The 20,161-nt window shown below is 30.8% G+C and overlaps 2 protein-coding genes across 2 annotated transcripts; one reads left to right on the top strand and one right to left on the bottom strand.

Annotated features, from left to right (window-relative positions):
- Nucleotides 1–6,474: 6,474 nt before the first annotated feature.
- Nucleotides 6,475–7,825, bottom strand: LOC114191265. Its single transcript, XM_028080436.1, has 2 exons — nucleotides 6,706–7,825; nucleotides 6,475–6,635 (listed from the first exon to the last, which is right to left on the bottom strand). The coding sequence occupies exons 1-2, from the start codon at nucleotides 7,823–7,825 to the stop codon at nucleotides 6,475–6,477; spliced, it is 1,281 nt and encodes a 426-aa protein (XP_027936237.1).
- A 934-nt stretch (nucleotides 7,826–8,759) lies between these two features.
- On the top strand, nucleotides 8,760–9,320 carry LOC114191266 (protein MAIN-LIKE 2-like). Its single transcript, XM_028080437.1, has one exon. It carries the CDS (start codon nucleotides 8,760–8,762, stop codon nucleotides 9,318–9,320), a length of 561 nt encoding a protein of 186 aa, XP_027936238.1.
- The last annotated feature ends 10,841 nt before the right edge of the window (nucleotides 9,321–20,161 follow it).

Raw genomic sequence — 20,161 nt, forward strand, 5'->3', positions numbered from 1 at the left:
TATAAATATAATTTTAAAAAATATATAACATATATAAAAAATAGAATTAAATTTTTTTGAGGAGTCATGACTCCACTTATCACAATAATGATCCGCCATTGGTTATTCCTAATGATATTGTCAGACGAATTTGGGTTGAGTCAGAACATGTATTATTATATATAATAATAGATAAAAAAAATTAGGATTATAAATTATTAAATATAAGAAGTAATAAAAAGAATTAAAAAAAAACTAGTCAGTATAACGTATAGTATGTAAATTAAAAACTCATAAAACAAACTATTCTATGACTTTTTTTATTAAATATTTTTGTATAAATCAATATAAACTTAGTAATTAGCCTATTACCTCTATCAAATTTACTCTAACTAACTCAAGATATAGTGAAACAAATGATGGAGCTTATGGAGACGTGACATTTATATTATAAAAATATTTACATAACCAAGAAAGAAACACTCCACTTCATGATTCAGATTTTTAACAGCCCCTCCAAGAAAAAAAAAAAAGAAGGAAAAGAAAAAGCTTATTCCACACTCTTTTGGACCAACCTTGTCCAATAGTTAGTAGGTTCTTCTTGCACCTCCATAAATGTTTCCGTGCACTTCCATATAAGTTAATTGCATTATTATTATTATTATTATTATTATTATTATTATTATTATTATGTAATCTCGAAGTTATTGTACAATCAAAAAATCAAAATAGTTTTTGAATTTAATTCAAAAGTAAAAAAGTAACTTCCAAAAGTCGGAGAGTTGAAAATAAAAATACATCTTGCATTTTATGATCTGAAAACCATTTGACTTGTAATGATTTTTAAGTTTTCAAATTGTATAATCCGTAAATTATTTTTTACTTCTAACGAAAATTATTTTTACTTACCAGTTAGGACAAATACGAAAAAATTCTTAATGTAAGAAGGCAGGGAACAATTTATGGAGGTGCATAAAGAAACTGCCCTAACACTCCACAGCTTCATCTTGCCCATCCATCAATAAATTCCTCAAATTGGGTCGGCCCATCCATTAACATGGCAGTAATGTTAAAAACAATATGTATTTATAATTATCATTATATGAAATTAATCATTTACAAAACAGTATATAGAATATTTATACATATTATCGTATTTTCAAATGTATCGTAAATGAAAAAAATAAAAAAAGAAAAATCTGTAACGTTTAAATACAAATTCATGACAGAACTACCCCCATATGACATTGAAGATTTGAAGGAGATGGTGGTCCTCAAAATTCGTTGAAAAACTTAAAAATAGCATCTGTTAAATTGTGTTCGGAAAATATCGAAATTCGTGTATGTGAAAATTGTATTATAGTTGTGTACCTAAGAATTGAAAAAGTTACCAAGTGTCTCTTTGGGATTGGAACTAAAAGTGGTCCAAAGTGAGTACACTCCCAAGTTAAATTTTTTGCTCATATAAAATTAATTTTGTAAGAGAACATTTTTTTATGGTGTATTTATATATCATATAAGAGGGTGTGAAAAAATTGTTGTTGTGTGGTGTGAAAGTGTGATGATGAATGATGAAGATGATGAAACAACAGGAAACGGTACTAGTCTCGTGTGCTTTTTGCACCGACACAAACTTATAATTGCAATCTTTCAAACTCTCAACTCACTCACGGGAAACGATCTCTTCTCACTTCTTTTCCTCTGCTTTTCTTTCTTTTCTCTTTCAAAAAATGAACTCATTACTCGTTCAAACTACAACTACTGAACTACTCTTCTCATTCGCTCTCTGTTTTTGTTCTGTGGTCCATTGGTCCCTGCACTTCATTGCTCAAGTTATCACTCTTTAACACACATAAATCCTCACTTTTAATTCTGTTACATTTCAGAACAAGTCACTGTCTCTTAAAGCATCATCACAGTAAACTAAGAGTATGAAAAAATTGTTCCCCCAAAGCCTCTGAAATAAAAAAGTAAACGATTCTTTGCTTGTGTTTCTGTTTGAGTTTTTGACATTTTTGTTATGTGATATTGGGATGCTCTACACATTATGTACTTCACAGTATTTGTGGAGTGGGGACAAATGCATTTTTCCTTTATACTAAAGTGAAAAAAGATAACATAATCAATTTAAAGTTACCCCTTTGAAAAAAACTGTTTCATTGCAGGACCAAACCACCTCTTAGGTAAGTATATGGTTTGATGGGAGAAGTTTTGAATTTGGGTTTGGTTTCCAATTTATTTTATTATGAATTTGAGTTTATATATGTATATATAAACATTCACATTAAATAATCTGTATAATGGAAAAAAAATATTACATGAGAGTGAGATTGGGAAATTATAAACATATAACCATGCCTAACTAAAATTGAAAACTTTGTTAAAAGCACTTTTATTTTTATGGTTTAATTTTATAAGTTCTTATTGAGATCTAATAAATAATATATTATCCTCTCTGGTTTGTACAAGGAAGACGTCATGCTATATATTAATTTTTTTAAATAAAATATAACATTATACTGTTAATATTTTGAAAAAACAATTATCATGCTTTAAATAAATCTGATAAATGGCTTATCAAGTATTTTAAAGTTATGAAAATTTTCTTCTATTCTATAAAAATTAAAAATATTGCATTTCTTAAAAAATTATTAAGTTTAGGTGTATCCCTACCGTTAAAAGTAGCCGAACTTCTACCACATAAAAAAGGGTGAATTCTGTTAAATATAAGACTTAAATATTTTGCAATTAGTTTTTTTTTTCTTTCTGCATATATTAAATTTCACCAATATAATGTAAATTTTACGTAAAAAATAATTACTACTTTAAATCGTTATTTTGGTTTATTGTATATTAGTAAAAAAAAAAGTGCACTTAAAATATATGTGTGTCAACTCCTTTGTTAGGTGAAAAAAATAAAAACATCTCTTATTATAATTATTAAAATAAAAAATTTATTAAAATTATAAAAAATAATTATACAATAAATAATTTTTATAGTTTTATTATATGTAATTAATTTTTATAATTGTTATTATAACTGACTTATTGAATTTCAAAATAGTTACAAAACTTAGATGGTAAAATAATAAAATAAATATATTAATAAAAATAAAATAAAATAATTAATTACATACATTAAAAGTGGTAAAAAAAATAATTAAAATATAATTTATCTTCATTAATATTTATTGATACAACTGTCTTTGTATTTTAGTTGATATAGAAACAGAGCTATGTCTTACGGTTGAATATTTAAATTGATAAAAAAAACTATATTTTTAAATAAAATATTGTTGGTCCAGTTACATTTTTAACCTGTCAAATCGAAGATAGTTTTTTTAATTTAACTTTTAGATTAAAACAACTATTCTAGTTTTTCAAAATTAAAAAGAATACATAATTTTAATATTCAAACACTGTGCTTTAACCCTTAATTATATTTTATAATTTTTATATTTAAAATATAATATTTTAAAAGTAAAATATATTTTTAAAAAGTAATTTAAAATCTTACGTATTAGAAATAAATTATTATTATTTGATGAGAAATGATGGTGTTAATTGATTGTATTGCACGTTATCTGTTACGGCTCGTCTTTCCATCTCAAATCTCTATGCAAATAAAAATATATTATTTGTTTAAGAGATTATACTAAAAAACAATGTTTCATGCCTGCAGCATTGGTACGACAAAGTTGGCGTTTCATATCCTATGCATTTTTATAATAATATCCAAATACCTTCTACCTTGTTATTCCCAATAAATTATCAAAATTTAACTTAATTCGTTAGTAGTATTAAAAAATAATCACCATAATCCAAATGTTAGAAGTATTTAATAAATGATAAATGATTAGTGTGTTAAGCATATCATATATGTTGTATAATACAATTTTATTAAAATATAAAATATTGACATTCATAATGATAATGATGTACCTTGAATTGTCATGAAGTAATTAAATCTAAAATACTAATTAATCTTAAGATAATTTTGAATAATTTTATATTTAATTTTTTTAGTTATAATAATAATAATCAATTTTGAATTATATTAAATTTATAATTGATGACTTAAAAAACCACTTGTTTTGAACATAATGTTGTTTTTTTAAAATTACAAATTTGTAGTCATTTTGACGTTGGTATTCGTATATATACCAATATCGCAAAAGTAGTCTAGGAGTTAGTCAGTAATTCATGAGTTATGTAACAATTCTATTTTATTAAGCATTCAATATTAGTAATTATAATTAAACTTAATTTTATTAGAGTTTTTAAACTACAAAATGTTATATACTATAAATGTGGTCAACATAACTTAAAACTCAAAAATGAATACTAAGAGTTTATTTCAATTTTTCAAAATGTTATAAAAAGAATAACATTTAACATGTATATGTTGTTATTATTGCGATCAGCTCCTATATCTACTTTCATATTTAAAATACACAAAATTGCAAGAGTAAATTAATTATCGTAGAAATAAAATTCAATTTGAAAATTCTATAATTTTCACACAAAAAAATTATCAAAATAAATCCTGAGATATATAAAATAAAAATCAGCCAAACATCAAACTAAAGAGTAATATCTAGACTCAGTCTAGTAGAAACTAGTGTATTGAATGGATTCATAAGACTTTGAATCTATCATATTGTCTCACTTCGCTTCCTTCTTTACAACTTTTGATCACATGTAACTCATATATTTCACCCAGTACTAAAAGGTTTAACTCCACTAGCTCTATAAATATTATGATCCTTTCTCATATCATAATGTCTGTCAAGTGAAGTCTCCTTCGACTCTCACCACCTACTTGTCTTCCTCATGTGACTTAGACACTAGTAGAGTCAGGATAATATAACATAAAAAATCCCCTTTAATACACTTTGACTCACCATACATTAACGTTTTCCCTTGGAAATAACTAATTTGACAATCCAAACACACCAAATCTTCACAATTACTTATACAATATCAAGTATAACTCAACATAATTATAAACATAATTTGTGGCATACAAATAAACTATTTAGTAACATAAACCATTTCAAATAAAAAAAAAATCACGTAAAGATTACATAAACTTACTACTTTCTTAAAAATTATAAACACTGTGTCACACTCACTACTACATTATTCAATGCATTAATTCTCCCATTTCTACTCTTTACACACCATAAGCATAAGGATTATCAGTTTAAGCATGTCTCTAACTAATTCATCAATTCTATAAGAATCACTATACCATGTCAAATATATTCCATCTTTCAAATATCAGGACTTTTTTGTAAATATGGGTCATTTTGACCAATAATTTGTAAATATGGGTCCTTTGAAAACTTTTTTGTAAATTTGGGTCATGTCGTCAGGGGGGAGGACGACATTCAAGAAGAAGTCGTCCTCCCAAAGGCCGGTTTCCTTTTTTTTTTCTTTTTTTAAATCGAAGTCGCTAGGCGGGAGACCGGTTTCTACACTGAAGTCGTCAAGCAGAAGACCGATTTCAGTTTTTTTTTAACGTTGCACTTTTATTTTATTTTTTAAAAATTTTCAGTTTTCTTTTTTTTTAACCTCAATTTATTTTACACAATTTTCTTAAGAGTAGTTATTACATTTAATTTAATTTATTGGGAATTCATTTTGTTATTGGTAAAATAAAGTAATTTTAAAAAATACAGAAATAATATAATTTAAATGCGCAACCTAAATGATACGTAATAAAAATAACAAAATAAAAATTACATAATAAAAGTAACAGAATAAAAATTACATAATAAAAACAACACAATAAAAATTACATAATAAAAATAACACAATAAAAATTACATAATAAAATTACTGACGATAGGGACAGTTGCCCCTATGATGTCCTTCATTTCTACAATATGAACATTTGCTTCGTCTATTTGGATTTGGTTCATCCATCTCATTATGGATTCTATTAGTTGGTGGTCTTCCCCTTACCCTACAGCGCATGTTTGGGTCTGGAATGAAATTTGGTCCGGTGTACGGTGACCAATATTCTTTATTCCTAACCGGATGAAATTGTATCTCATATGCTTTATTGATGTTGTAGAGGCTATAAACTGGATGGATGTATGAGGTTAGGTCTATATGCGAGAAAGAGCAAACAACTATTACGTGATGACAAGGCAGTCAAAGAGCTTGAAAATGACCACAATCACACCACCAATCATTTAATCTAACTGTAAAAGACATTGGTAGGCGGTGATCATGTGGAGAAAACATCTCTTGAACTTGAAATTCATTATTTTCTCTTGAGTATCGACGAACTTGACACATTCCCGCTTATTGTTGATTTTTTCTAATGATAGCATTAATTTCCTCTGTATATTGGTGGCCTGCTCGTAACATGGAGTTTGCCTTAACCCCTATCTCAACAAATCATGTTGCGGTCCTTTCAAATGTTGCCTTAATTAGAACACAAATTGGTAATTAACGAGCTCTTTTTAAAACAAAATTCATACATTATGCCAGGTTTGTTGTCATGTGCCCGAATCTACTACCTCCATCGTAGGCTTGAGTCCATTTTTGTAGTGGTATCATGTCAATCCAAGATGCCACTTCTGGTGAATAGGATCTCAAAGCTGCCAATTTAGCATCCAATATGGGTTGTTTCACCTCGTAAGCTGTAAAAATACAATTATATTAGTTAGTTTAATTATTGAATGTGGTGAATGAAAGAAAAAAAATTATTACCCATATTCTTTAACTGGTTCTTTAATTCGTGATTCTTGAATTTTTTGTTGAAATTTGAAGCAATATGATGTATGCAGTATACTGATTGCAGTCCATCTGCTTCCCATTGTACTTCTTCAGATTGTAGGGTTGCCAATATGCCTTTCCCCCTGTCTGTTATCAAGTAGAGATTTGATTGTGGTGTAACATGCTCCCTTAAGAGTTGAAAAAACCATATTAAGGCCTCCTTTGTTTCTCCTTCCACTATTGCGAAGGCCAAAGGGAATATGTTACGTGACCCATCTTGAGCTAGTGTTGTTAGCAATGTCCCTTGATATCTTCCTGTCATAAATGTCCGATCTACTTGGACAACTGGCTTGCAATAGTTAAACCCTTGGATGCATGGTCCAAAAGACCAAAATACGCGTTCCATAATATAGCAAGAAGGGTCAAGTTGGCCACTTACTTGTACAGGAGATCCAGTGCATTGAATTATTGTGCCGGGATTGCTTTGTTGTACAGCTTGATACCACCTGGGAAGTTTATTGTAAGACTCTTCCCAATCTCCGAACTCCTTAGCAAGCGCTTTTTGCTTACCATTCCAGGCTTTGTCATATGATACTGAATATCCGAAACAATTTTTAATTTCAGCTATCAAACTTTTGATAGGTATGGAAGGATTTTCCTTTACAGAGTTCATCACAATAGAACCAATTTGGTTGGAATCAAGGTTGACATGATCTGCAGGTTGCATGGTTGACAAACAGGTGTGTGATCCGTCAATCTTTCTAATTTCCCAATTCAAACTTCGCTTGCTATAAGGAGCCCGTAAACGCCACGGGCAACCTTTTTTGTAGTCGACACATCGACATATAAATTTTTCAGATTTGCTCTCAACAACAACAAATCTATAACCATTGTCAATATGGTATTGCTTGATACATGACACTGTGGACTCTTTTGTGTCAAAAGACATGCCAACACATAGTGAATTTTCAGTCACTGGATTTGAAGCTTGAAGTGAGGTGTGACTTGATGACCCACTATGATCCGTTGTATGGACTGTATATTGGTTGGTAACCAACTCATCTTCACTAAAATCAGACAAAATATCTGGATATTGATTCAACTGATCTGTCATTTGTGTATAAATTTGAATAAGGTACGAACAAAACAAAGTGAACGAGTCTCTCCTGAAATGATACTGAAATGAGTATAAATATTAACTACCCTGCTTCCTATAAATATTAACTTTAAGAGACCTGCTTCCTGCCCACGAACACATTTAGTATGGCTGAAGCCGCTTTTAATTACAATGTCTTTCTCTTAAAGTAAGCGACTTCATTAATTAAACCACCCACTTCATTAAACACATGTCAGCACGGACCACCCACTTCATTAAACACAAACCGGTGCATGTCAGGACGGAGTTGGTGGCCATTAAAGAGAAACCGTTAGGTCACCTAACGACTTCAATTGATTGTCGTCCGCGTGGCTGACAACTTTAATGAGGTGTCGTCCGCGTGAGTGACGACTTTGGCTTCACTCGGCCTAACACCATCACGTGCGTGCAATTATTGCTTGACGACTGTGCTGTTGACTGTTGACTGTGCGCTGCTCCACCACCACGGAATCAGTGTAATTAATGGAGTGGCAGAGATTCTCCTACTCCCTATGCCATGCACAGCTAAAAATTTGCATGCATTCGTCCAAAATGGTGGCAGCCTTTACACCTTTAATTGAATGCTCTCACAACCATAAGCCACAACCAGCTTTTAAAATTTGATGGACAGTGCATTGTGGAAAATCACGTGAAGAGATTTCGAGTATTGGTTCAAATACTCTCAAGTTGCACATATTCATCACTTTGTGCATTCAGCTTGGATTAGCAGTTTGAGGTTGCGCGCATTATGAGAGTTTTCAACACTTCACCACACATTTCTAAGCTTCTACTTTCAAGGTTCAACTATCTTTTAATATTTTGTTGTCAATTAATTTTCAGATTATGTTCTAATTTTTATTTTCAATTTCTAAACACGTTTAGTATGGCACAAAATGGACGTCTATCCCGGGATATGTCACTACTTCGGCTTCAACACGAACATATCACTCACGACTTATGGGAAGGACGGGAACGAGTTCTTAGACCGAGAAGAGTTGGAGTTTGGATACTAAACAACCAAGACATACTTGATCCCCGTGTCATAAATTTAATTCAACGGACTGGATTCGGACACGCCTTATATATCCCGGACATGGATGTCAACCACTTCCTCATCAGTTCTTTATTAGAAAGGTGGAGATCAGAAACTCACACATTTCACTTCCCCCATGGAGAGACTACTGTGACACTAGAGGATGTAGTCGTCCTCCTTGGCCTACCGATAGACGGAGATGTGGTCATTGGTCCCACTACGGTTCAGGACATATTCGCCACCTTCCATGAACACCTAGGTGTCATCCCACCACCGACGGTGATAAGAGGGAACTCAATTAGAGTTTCTTGGTTAAACTCTACTTTCCAACAGCTTCCACCGAATGCAAACAATGAGGTTATTGCTCAATATGCGAGAGCGTACATTCTCACATTGATTGGAAGCATTTTTGTCTACACCCAATTTCGTCCGGGTGAATAAATTTATTTTTGAAAAATAAAAAATAATAAAAAAAGGGTTTTTTAGAAAATAAAAAAAATGTGAACAAAATTTTCTTCAAAAAGATTTTCAAACATCAACTTTAGAAAAAAAAAAGAAAAAGAAAAAAAAAGGATGAAGAGCCCAATTTGTTATTAATTTTCATGAGCCCAATAACTCAAATATTTTCTATCTTTGTTTCTGATAGGGAAATTAATTATATAATAATAATTAGAAGCAATATCTCTTCAATTGGTAAGAATCAATATTATTAATTGGGATTAATTTTGTGCTCTGATTTGTTATTGATCTTGATTGATTTTGTGCTCTGGTTTGCTACGATTTGATTCTCATAATGTGTTGCTATCATGACCAACTCCTTCCTTATATTGTTCATTACAATTAAGACTGGGATTGCATTGATATTGCAAGGTGTGAGTATAAATACGCACTCTGTCATGACCAAAAAAAAAGAATTCTCTACATTACTCTAATTTTTTCCCATCACCACTCCCACATACACACCTCCTTTCTGATCTCTCTTAAAAAAAACATATTGAAGGAGGTAGAGAAAAAAAATATCATCTACCCTCTCTCTTCCTCTCATTACCACCCACATAGACACCTCTCATCTTTATCTCTCTTGAAAAAAAACACAAAAATATTATAAAAGGAGCCAAGAAAAAAGAAGAGGCATAAGGTACGTCATTGTTAGTTTCTTTTTCTTTTGATTTTTTTTTAACTTTCATTATTTTGTTTAAATCATAAAAATTGTTTTTTTCCTATTTCTTTGGTGTCTGCCCGACCGCTCGCGTTGCATTATACCCATTCTAGACTTTTGTTTTTTCTAAAAAAATATATACAAATGATCTAAAAATAAAAAATAGTTTTTTTTGTTTACTCTTTTATATCTATTTGGTTGCTCACGTCGCAATGACATCCACAACTACTTTAAAATAGCTTCAAAAAAATATTAAAAATTTATAAATGATTAAAAAATAAAAAAACAAAATATTAGAAAAAATAATTTATTTCAAGTGTCTGTCCGGCCGCTCGCGTCGCGTGACACCAATTTTAAAATAATATTAAATTTAAATAAAAAGATTTTCAAAATTATAAAACAAATTAAATCATTTTCAAATAATTTTTCAAATAGATTTTTCATAAAGAACTACGTAACCCTGATTCTTCAATTCACATGGAGATACGTAGGAGCGAGGATTAATCCTCGTCGGGCCCAAAATTTCAAAAAAATATTTTAGTTTTTTTTTTGTACATTCTTTTATTACTAATTTTGGGGAAAATTAAATATTTCGAAAAACCACATAACTTTTGCATATTTAATTAAAGGTACCGTCTTAGGACGGGCGTTGTGGGGTGCTAATACCTTCCCCACGCGTAACCGACTCCCGGACCCAAATTTTGGTTTTTCGCAGACCGTGCTCTTTTTTATGGTTTTCCATAGTTTCCTATAATAACTATGGTGGCGACTCCAAACTCTGTTTTTACAAATTTTATTTTTTTGGTTCGTCGTCCCGTCGCGATTTCGGTTGCGACAGATGGCGACTCCACTGGGGATGCTAGAGAGTCAGACCATTTATTTGGATGTGCAAAATTGATGTGGTTTTTCTTTATATTTTTTTCTTTCTTTTTTTTTGTATGTGTTTTTTTTATATTTAGAATAATTATATGTGTATATTCTTCTTTATTTTTGTATTTTTAATAATTGCCAAGTGTGGGTTTGGGTATACATTGTGTTCTCCCTTCACACACACACATTTTATTCATTACATGAGTGGGGCCCTATACCCGGGTCTGAGTTGCTTAGAATTAGAGGGGATTATGTAGCAGTGTCACAGTGGATGTACTTCTCAAGTGGTCATTGTGAGAACCCCAGCTAGAGTTGTTTGCTTCATTGGTACTTCCACCTCTTGTTGTTTACCAACTGTCGTGGGAAATGTCATGAAGTGGGCCATAGCTCTAGTGACCTTGATATTTAGGTATTAGGGAACTATCCTTGTGAGCACACATACTTTCCCTTAGAACTTCAAGCATCAAACCCATGTTAAATAAAGACACTAAAGGGAGACTATTTACGTCCTTTACCCTCACCTTTCCTTGTATATAATAATAAATGCATCACAATCACACCATTATTAGCCATAAACATACATTTCATTAGCATATCATGTGAATAAGTGCCCTGTGAGACACAACAAATACATATTGCATTCCATTTTGTGGTCATTCATGATACATTATCCAAAGATTCAAACACATAACATGCATCAACATAAATTTAAAAAATAAAAAATAAAAAATTTTACACTACAATAAGTTCAATTTGTTTCCCACTTCTTTTATCACCAAATTCTTAGAATCTTTCTTATGAAAAATGAGAAAAAATAATAAAACTTTCTTTGGTCAAATCAGTGGATTTAATAAAGAAATAAAATATTGTTTATTATCATTTCTTTTGAAATACTCATCTAATCTTGCATGCATGAAATTGCTCAAATCTATCTTTCTTTCCATCTTTCTTCCACCATAAACCTTGTTTTTTTTTTTCCATGGAAAATTATCATAAAGGGGACACGTACCTTAAAAAGGATTACCATAAACTCTCTGAACACAAAAAAAGTGAAGAAAAGTCTGCTAGACTAAAAACTTTGAAGGACAGTCTAGGGAAAAATAAGACAAAAAAAAGTGAAAAAAAAAAACAAAACAAAGGACATCCTGTTACATGAACTAAATTATTTTCCTCTGAATTAAAGTTTTGTTGAGAAAAATAACCATGATTTGAAATGATGTGTGGCCATGTTTCTTTATCTAAAAAAGAAAACAAAAGTGATTATCCTTTGCTACCCAATTTGAGCCTTCCAAAAAATTTCTTTCAAATTACCCTAAATAAGGATCACCCTTCCACTAAGGGTTGACATAATGTTTGCATTTGTTTCATCCGACTGGTAGTTCACCATACAAAAATATCAAAATAAAAAGAAAAAGAAAGAAATGATATGGTTATATAGAAAAAAAAAGTTTGAAGAATGAGAATAAAAGGTCAAAATATAGAAAAAATAGGTGAACAAGAAAAAGTCAAACAAATTCTGAATGAAACATTATTCAAAGATCCTTGTTGAAACAATCCTCACATCACTTGTTTGGGCCTTTACTATCATTTACTTCCATACCACTAGCCTTGGCCACAATACAAGCCTAATAAAGTCCACATAGATCAAAGATTGGTTGTTATTTTTCGAAGGTTTTAATTTAGAGGAAAATTTTGATTTGCTAACAGGTTTGTTCTAAAAAAAATAAAAAAAAAAAAATTGAAAAAGTGTGTTCAGAGATTTTCTTTTAAACATTGGGGCAGTTTATGTTTGGTTTACATGTTTTCAAAACTCCAAAATCAACATAGTCAATCAAGCAATCTGGTTAAATTTGGGTTGTCCCCTTTCAATTCATTCTTCATGAAATTCCATTTTTGCTCATACAGTATCCTCCGCTCTAAGCCTAAACCTTGACCAACCTTACATAGTCCATCTTTATCAATCCCAAACCCAAACTGGGGCAGTCACTTCGTTTGTGATTCATATATTCTTATCATTCATTTTGAATTGGGGCATTTATTTACATTGAAGACTGTGATCACATTAGGGGCAACTTATGAAGACCTTGTCATTTTTCCACCTCCTCGTTTGGGAAAAGTGAAACACGCTTTTGCACCCTAAAACCATCCTAGGCTCTCACACTAGGGGCAATTTTGTTTTGAAGTCCACATCATTTCCTTCATATCATCAATAACTAGGGAAAGCCCAAATATATTTTGTGCCCCGAGACCAATTCAAATTGGGGCAACTCCCTAGTTAATCTTCATCACCTCATCCAAACCTTTTCAAGCCCTTGGCAATTTCATGCATGTCATTCAAATAGTATTTCAAAATAATGATTAAAAAAGTGTTTGTTAGTAAACTGATTAGACCAGGAAATGATTTAGAAAAGTAAAAAAAATTCAAAGTAGAATGATTCCATGAATTCGAAATAACAATGAAATGGGGGTCAATTCGAATTTGTTTTCGAAAATATACAAAAGGAAAATTCATACATAAGGCATTTCATGCATCATACCAAGCCATCATCCATATATGCATTGAGTACATCAACTTCATGAATAAACAACTACATGGTCAACTCAAATTTCTTGATAGTCAACACCCAAGCCCGTTTCCACATTGGCCCCCAAGCCCAACTTCCACACTGGTTCCTAAGCCCAGATTTCACACTAACCTCAAACCCAGTTTCCACACTGGCCCCTAAACCCAATTTTGTTTGGCCTCACAAATTTTTTTTTCTAGCCTCTAAGCCTAGTTTTCCTTGCTCTCAAATTAAAAAGGAAAATGAAAAAAAGCAAATTCCACCCATGAATCCACGCATCCATGTATGCATCATCATATAGGTTCAAAAAGAAAATCATAACATGTCATCCATCATAATCCACAAAATCATTGAAAATCATTTAAAAAAAGGTCAACAATGATAATTTTTTGTGTAAGTCTCACCAATGTTAGACATACATGCAATGTTTGTTGACACTTCAAAAGCAAAATTCAGGTTCTCTTTTTATACATCAAGACCCTCTGCAAGGCAATGGTCATTGATTTCTTATGTCACATCGAGGCCCTCTGCGAGGCAATGGCCATCGATCTCTTTATATCAAGACCCTCTGCAAAGCAATGGTAATTGATTTCTTATGTCACATCGAGGCCCTTTGCGAGGCAATGGTCATCGATCTCTTTATATCAAGACCCTCTGTGAGGCAATGGTCATTTTTTTTTTCGAATCGGGACCCTCTACATGATAATGGTCATCAAATCCTTTAGATATAGACCCTCTCCTCGGGATTGGTCTAATCTCTTTTTCAAAAAGTCAAAGTACAAAAAGAATATGGTTTGTCAAATCGTGACCCTCTAAATGGTAATGGTCACCGAATCTTTTGAATAAACCCTCTCAACGGATTTGATCTAATTTGGTTTTTTCAAAAAGTAAAAAAAAAAAAACAAAAAGAATTAGTGTGTCAAACTGAGACCCTCTACTTGGTATGGTCAAATTTGTCTTCAAATTTGTCTTCTTTTGAAACCCGAACGAAATTAATGTTTTTATCTTTACTTATCTTTTATTACGATAATATGAAAAAGTCAAAATTTCAAATTATCTAATAAAATCTAAGTAAAGAGGGGCAGCTGTCAACACCCAATTTCGTCCGGGTGAATAAATTTATTTTTGAAAAAAATAAAATAAAAAAAAAGGGTTTTTTAGAAAATAAAAAAAATGTGAACAAAATTTTCTTCAAAAAGATTTTCAAACATCAACTTTAGAAAAAAAAAGAAAAAAGAAAAAAAAAGGATGAAGAGCCCAATTTGTTATTAATTTTCATGAGCCCAATAACTCAAATATTTTCTATCTTTGTTTCTGATAGGGAAATTAATTATATAATAATAATTAGAAGCAATATCTCTTCAATTGGTAAGAATCAATATTATTAATTGGGATTAATTTTGTGCTCTGATTTGTTATTGATCTTGATTGATTTTGTGCTCTGGTTTGCTACGATTTGATTCTCATAATGTGTTGCTATCATGACCAACTCCTTCCTTATATTGTTCATTACAATTAAGACTGGGATTGCATTGATATTGCAAGGTGTGAGTATAAATACGCACTCTGTCATGACCAAAAAAAAAGAATTCTCTACATTACTCTAATTTTTTCCCATCACCACTCCCACATACACACCTCCTTTCTGATCTCTCTTAAAAAAAAACATATTGAAGGAGGTAGAGAAAAAAAATATCATCTACCCTCTCTCTTCCTCTCATTACCACCCACATAGACACCTCTCATCTTTATCTCTCTTGAAAAAAACACAAAAATATTATAAAAGGAGCCAAGAAAAAAGAAGAGGCATAAGGTACGTCATTGTTAGTTTCTTTTTCTTTTGATTTTTTTTTTAACTTTCATTATTTTGTTTAAATCATAAAAATTGTTTTTTTCCTATTTCTTTGGTGTCTGCCCGACCGCTCGCGTTGCATTATACCCATTCTAGACTTTTGTTTTTTCTAAAAAAATATATACAAATGATCTAAAAATAAAAAATAGTTTTTTTTGTTTACTCTTTTATATCTATTTGGTTGCTCACGTCGCAATGACATCCACAACTACTTTAAAATAGCTTCAAAAAAATATTAAAAATTTATAAATGATTAAAAAATAAAAAAACAAAATATTAGAAAAAAGAATTTATTTCAAGTGTCTGTCCGGCCGCTCGCATCGCATGACACCAATTTTAAAATAATATTAAATTTAAATAAAAAGATTTTCAAAATTATAAAACAAATTAAATCATTTTCAAATAATTTTTCAAATAGATTTTTCATAAAGAACTACGTAACCCTGATTCTTCAATTCACATGGAGATACGTAGGAGCGAGGATTAATCCTCGTCGAGCCCAAAATTTCAAAAAAATATTTTAGTTTTTTTTTTGTACATTCTTTTATTACTAATTTTGGGGAAAATTAAATATTTCGAAAAACCACATAACTTTTGCATATTTAATTAAAGGTACCGTCTTAGGACGGGCGTTGTGGGGTGCTAATACCTTCCCCACGCGTAACCGACTCCCGGACCCAAATTTTGGTTTTTCGCAGACCGTGCTCTTTTTTATGGTTTTCCATAGTTTCCTATAATAACTATGGTGGCGACTCCAAACTCTGTTTTTACAAATTTTATTTTTTTGGTTCGTCGTCCCGTCGCGATTTCGGTTGCGACAATTTTAATGCCATACACGTCTGCAGCTAGGGTACATGTCATGTATCTACTTAAGCTAGCTGACTTAAATGTAGTCAGGAATTATAGTTGGGGGTCTGCAGTTTTGGCTTGCCTATATCATTGCCTAGATCATGGCATTCACCTACGCCAAGAAAATAATGGTGGATGCATGATCTTGTTACAATGTTGGGCTTGGGAGAGGATTACTACTATAGCCCCACAACTTCAACCTTTAAGTGATCAGGAGGTGGCTGATGGGGATGGTTTCCCTGTCTGTAGAAGGTAAAAAGCTAACTTTTAATTTTTTTTTTGTCATTTAACTAACTTGAAATTGCTACATTTTTTTAGGTGGATGAATGTAACGCATCGGATAAATCCAGCTTCAATTTCAGTTACTGAATTTCAGTTGATATTTGATCAACTACGTACAAGACAGATAATACTTAAGGTAAATCAAAGCTGTTTTTTTTAACATTTCAAACTAATGTCTACAATTTTGTTTCAGTTCTTGTGGAGGCCTTACACTCGACAAGAAGTTAGTCGATTGATTGTGGTTGACACCCCTCCGGTATCCAGAGCAACAATCCTAATAATTTGCTTCGCCACAGTAGAAATCCATCAGGCGGATAGGGTGATGCGTCAATTTGGTTTAAGACAAAACATTCCGCCTGAGCCGGTTAACCTGGATCAAGTTCATAGGGATGACTTGAGGGGGAGAAACGATAAAGATTGGGTAGGACATCATCACAAGTGGATTGCAATTTGGAATGATCGACAAAATCAGATCGTTCAAGGTACACCTTTCAGCGGAAACAACCATTTGCGTGATGAAACACCGTATATGCAGTGGTACATAAACCACACTATCCGCTATATATCTCCATCGACAGAATCTTCCGACGATGAGGTTATTTATACTAAAATGTTGTACATCTATTTATCATACATACTTATTCATAACAATAACCATGTTATTTATTTTACAGTACGATATGTCACAAGAACCTTCCCAGCCTGTTTCACAACCCTACACTCGCCATGTTGGGTCTTCTCCAGATTTCATACATCATCCCCAACCCTTTTTCGGACAGTCGCCTATGGGTCAGGGTCAAATGTTTGGACATTCACATCCTCAATTTGGCAACCCATCAAACACCTCATTCCAACACGTCCCTTCTCTATATGGTTTCTTCCCGCATCAGTCAAGTTATGGTGCTGGTCCATCACATATGTTTGGCACCACAACCATGACACCACCATCTGCCTATTATCCAGGATCTTCATCATCAATGCCATTTTATCCTTCGCCAATGCCTTCCCAATCACCACAAATTCCGCAAAATGTCCAAAGTCATCAAGATGAAGATGATGATGAACCACAACAACAACAACCTCCAACACGTCCCAACAGACCCAGAAGAAGACCAACATGTGGAACTCGAGGACATAGATGACTGTTTTATTATTTTCTAGTAACTAAATTATTGTATTTTAATTTTAATCAATTAAAAAATATATTAATGTTTATTTTTATTTTTATTTATTATATTTATTGTGAAAAAAAAAAACTCAAAATGAAGTCGTCATTTGCAAAGACGACTTCATAACGCGCCAAACTAAAACTGTTACCCTACTTGACGACTTTGTTTTTTTTAAAAAAAAAATAAACCGTTACCATGGAGGACGACTTCAGCCTCAAAGTCGTCCTCCCTCCTAGCGACATAACCCACTTTCGCAAAAAAAAATAAAATTGAGGGACCCCTTTTTACAAATTCGAGTAAAAAGGGACCCTCAAATACAAAAAAGCCAAATATCAGCAATAACTTCACTATAACATCATCAAGGTTACACTAACTCCTCACTTTTCTTATAGGTCATTTCTTCTTTAACCCCTTTATACAATGTCATATTGTCAATATTTCTTTCACAACTTATTTCTGTATTTCAACCATTTCCCACCATCATATATTTATACTTTCAGAGTTCAAATCAAACATGTTTACTCAAATCTTCATAACCTTCTCTATTAATAAAATACCATACTACTAACATTATTCATCAAACTCACTCTTCTCACAATTATTCTCAACTTTTCAGAAACAAGCAGTCACACCTAGTGGCGGATCTTGACCAATATTGTTGGGGGAGCCAAAATTTATACATTTAATTATTGTCATTAATATAATAAAAATAAATACATAATTTAGTATAACGATAACTTAAAAAGAAATAAGACTACAAATGAATATATGGAAGAGTTGAATTTGTATATCTATTTAAAAAAAAGACTAAAAAATAAATTTTCATAATCTAATAAAAAAATGAGAGACATAAATACCAAAAGAAAATTCGATGATAATCAAACCACACTTAAGATCCAGTTATAAATACACACAGTACAATATTTTTTCTTCTATGTTCATAAAATAAAAAATTAATATACAAGCTCATTAAATAAATTATTAAACTAATATTTCACTATCATGTAATACAAGAGAGAATTACCTTCTCCTTTATTTTTTCGAGAATGGAAGACAACAACTTACATATGAGAGCAAAAATAGTAGATCTTTTTCTCTTCAGAAACAAAAGAAAATAGGTGAGAATGAGAGATGAGAACAATTCGTGAGAAACTCAAGTCATATAATGGAACCACAATTAAAATCCGGTTATAAAATAACACACAGTAAGATACTTTTACTTCTTTGTTCATAAAATAAAAATGAATATAAAAGAGATTTATTAAATAATTTTTTAAACTAATATTTTACGATCAAGTAAGATGAAAGAATTACATCATTTTTTTCCTCCTCGTGAATGAAAGAGAACAAAGTGAAATAAGAGCAAAAGAATAGATATTTTTCTCTTTAAAAACAAAAGAAAACATGTGAGAAGAAGAAATGAAAACGATTTATAAGAAGCTCAAACCATAATGAAAAATAATAATAAAAATATTTTGATAAATCTGTTTATTCTTTATTTTTATTATGTTTAATTTCATATTTTATTATTTATTAACATTAATTATTATATTTATAAAAGAAATAAAATATTTAATTTAATCATCATTAATTTATAATATATTATCTAATATCTATAATATAAAAAATTTAAAAATACCTAAAATATAAAAAAAAATCAAAATTTTAGGGGGGGCCATGGTCCCTCCCTGCCACCACAAACAGCCACTGGTCACACCATATATATCACAATTTTTAATTTAACTATAAAACATTAAAATTTAAAAAAAAATAGCTTCCCTTACCTTAAAAATTATGTCTAATGATATTCTTCCCCTTCATATTCCCTCACTTACAATTATTCTAGCTACATAACAAAAAAGTCTGACCAATGATCAAGGCATGATTTTAAAACCACAACTAGATGGACTTTCATCGACAAAATAGAAGAAAACAAAGAGATTACATGCAATTAAAAAACAAAATTGCATGTATAAGGAAAACATATTTGCTCTACAAAAAATGACAGAAATTTAAATTTACCTAAAAATGTAATTGATCAAGGTATTTGATAGAACTCTTCACAGAGATCGAAATAAAAAACATGCTTGAAAAATCATTCTTCGTTACCTATTCTCTTTTTTATTACAACAAAAAAATCAATTATAAATGTTTATTATAATTAGCAAATAAGTTAATTAATAATATTAAATGATATTAAAAAATATAACTAATTATTTTATTATATGAATAAAATGAATCTTTTAGAAGAAAAAAAGTATCAGTAACTATAGTTCTAGATTTTTTAAACAAATAAATAAACTTTTGTTTAAAATTTCAGTACTTTTATTTATTTATTTTAAAGTTGTATATTTTTCTTTATTTGGACAAGTTGTTTCATATAAACTAGTTTATCTAATGAGAATTAATCAAATTTATTTTTTATTTTTTTTATAATGTTTTCCGTTTAAATTACTTTACATTGAGCCACTCTTTTACCATTTTTATGAAATAATTAAATTGTAAGAGGTACTAATAAACAAAACTCTAACACCACA

The sequence above is a fragment of the Vigna unguiculata genome, chromosome 7 (assembly GCF_004118075.2).
Source record: "Vigna unguiculata cultivar IT97K-499-35 chromosome 7, ASM411807v1, whole genome shotgun sequence".
NCBI classification, from domain to species: Eukaryota; Viridiplantae; Streptophyta; class Magnoliopsida; order Fabales; family Fabaceae; genus Vigna; species Vigna unguiculata.

Excerpts from the sequence above, each read along its gene's own strand:
- LOC114191266 (XM_028080437.1), top strand. The coding sequence starts at position 8,760 with ATGTCACTACTTCGGCTTCAACACGAACATATCACTCACGACTTATGG.
- LOC114191265 (XM_028080436.1), bottom strand. The coding sequence starts at position 7,825 with ATGACAGATCAGTTGAATCAATATCCAGATATTTTGTCTGATTTTAGT. Across the intron at positions 6,636-6,705 it reads GAACCAGTTAAAGAATATGG|CTTACGAGGTGAAACAACCC; the intron begins GTAATAATTTTT and ends GTATTTTTACAG.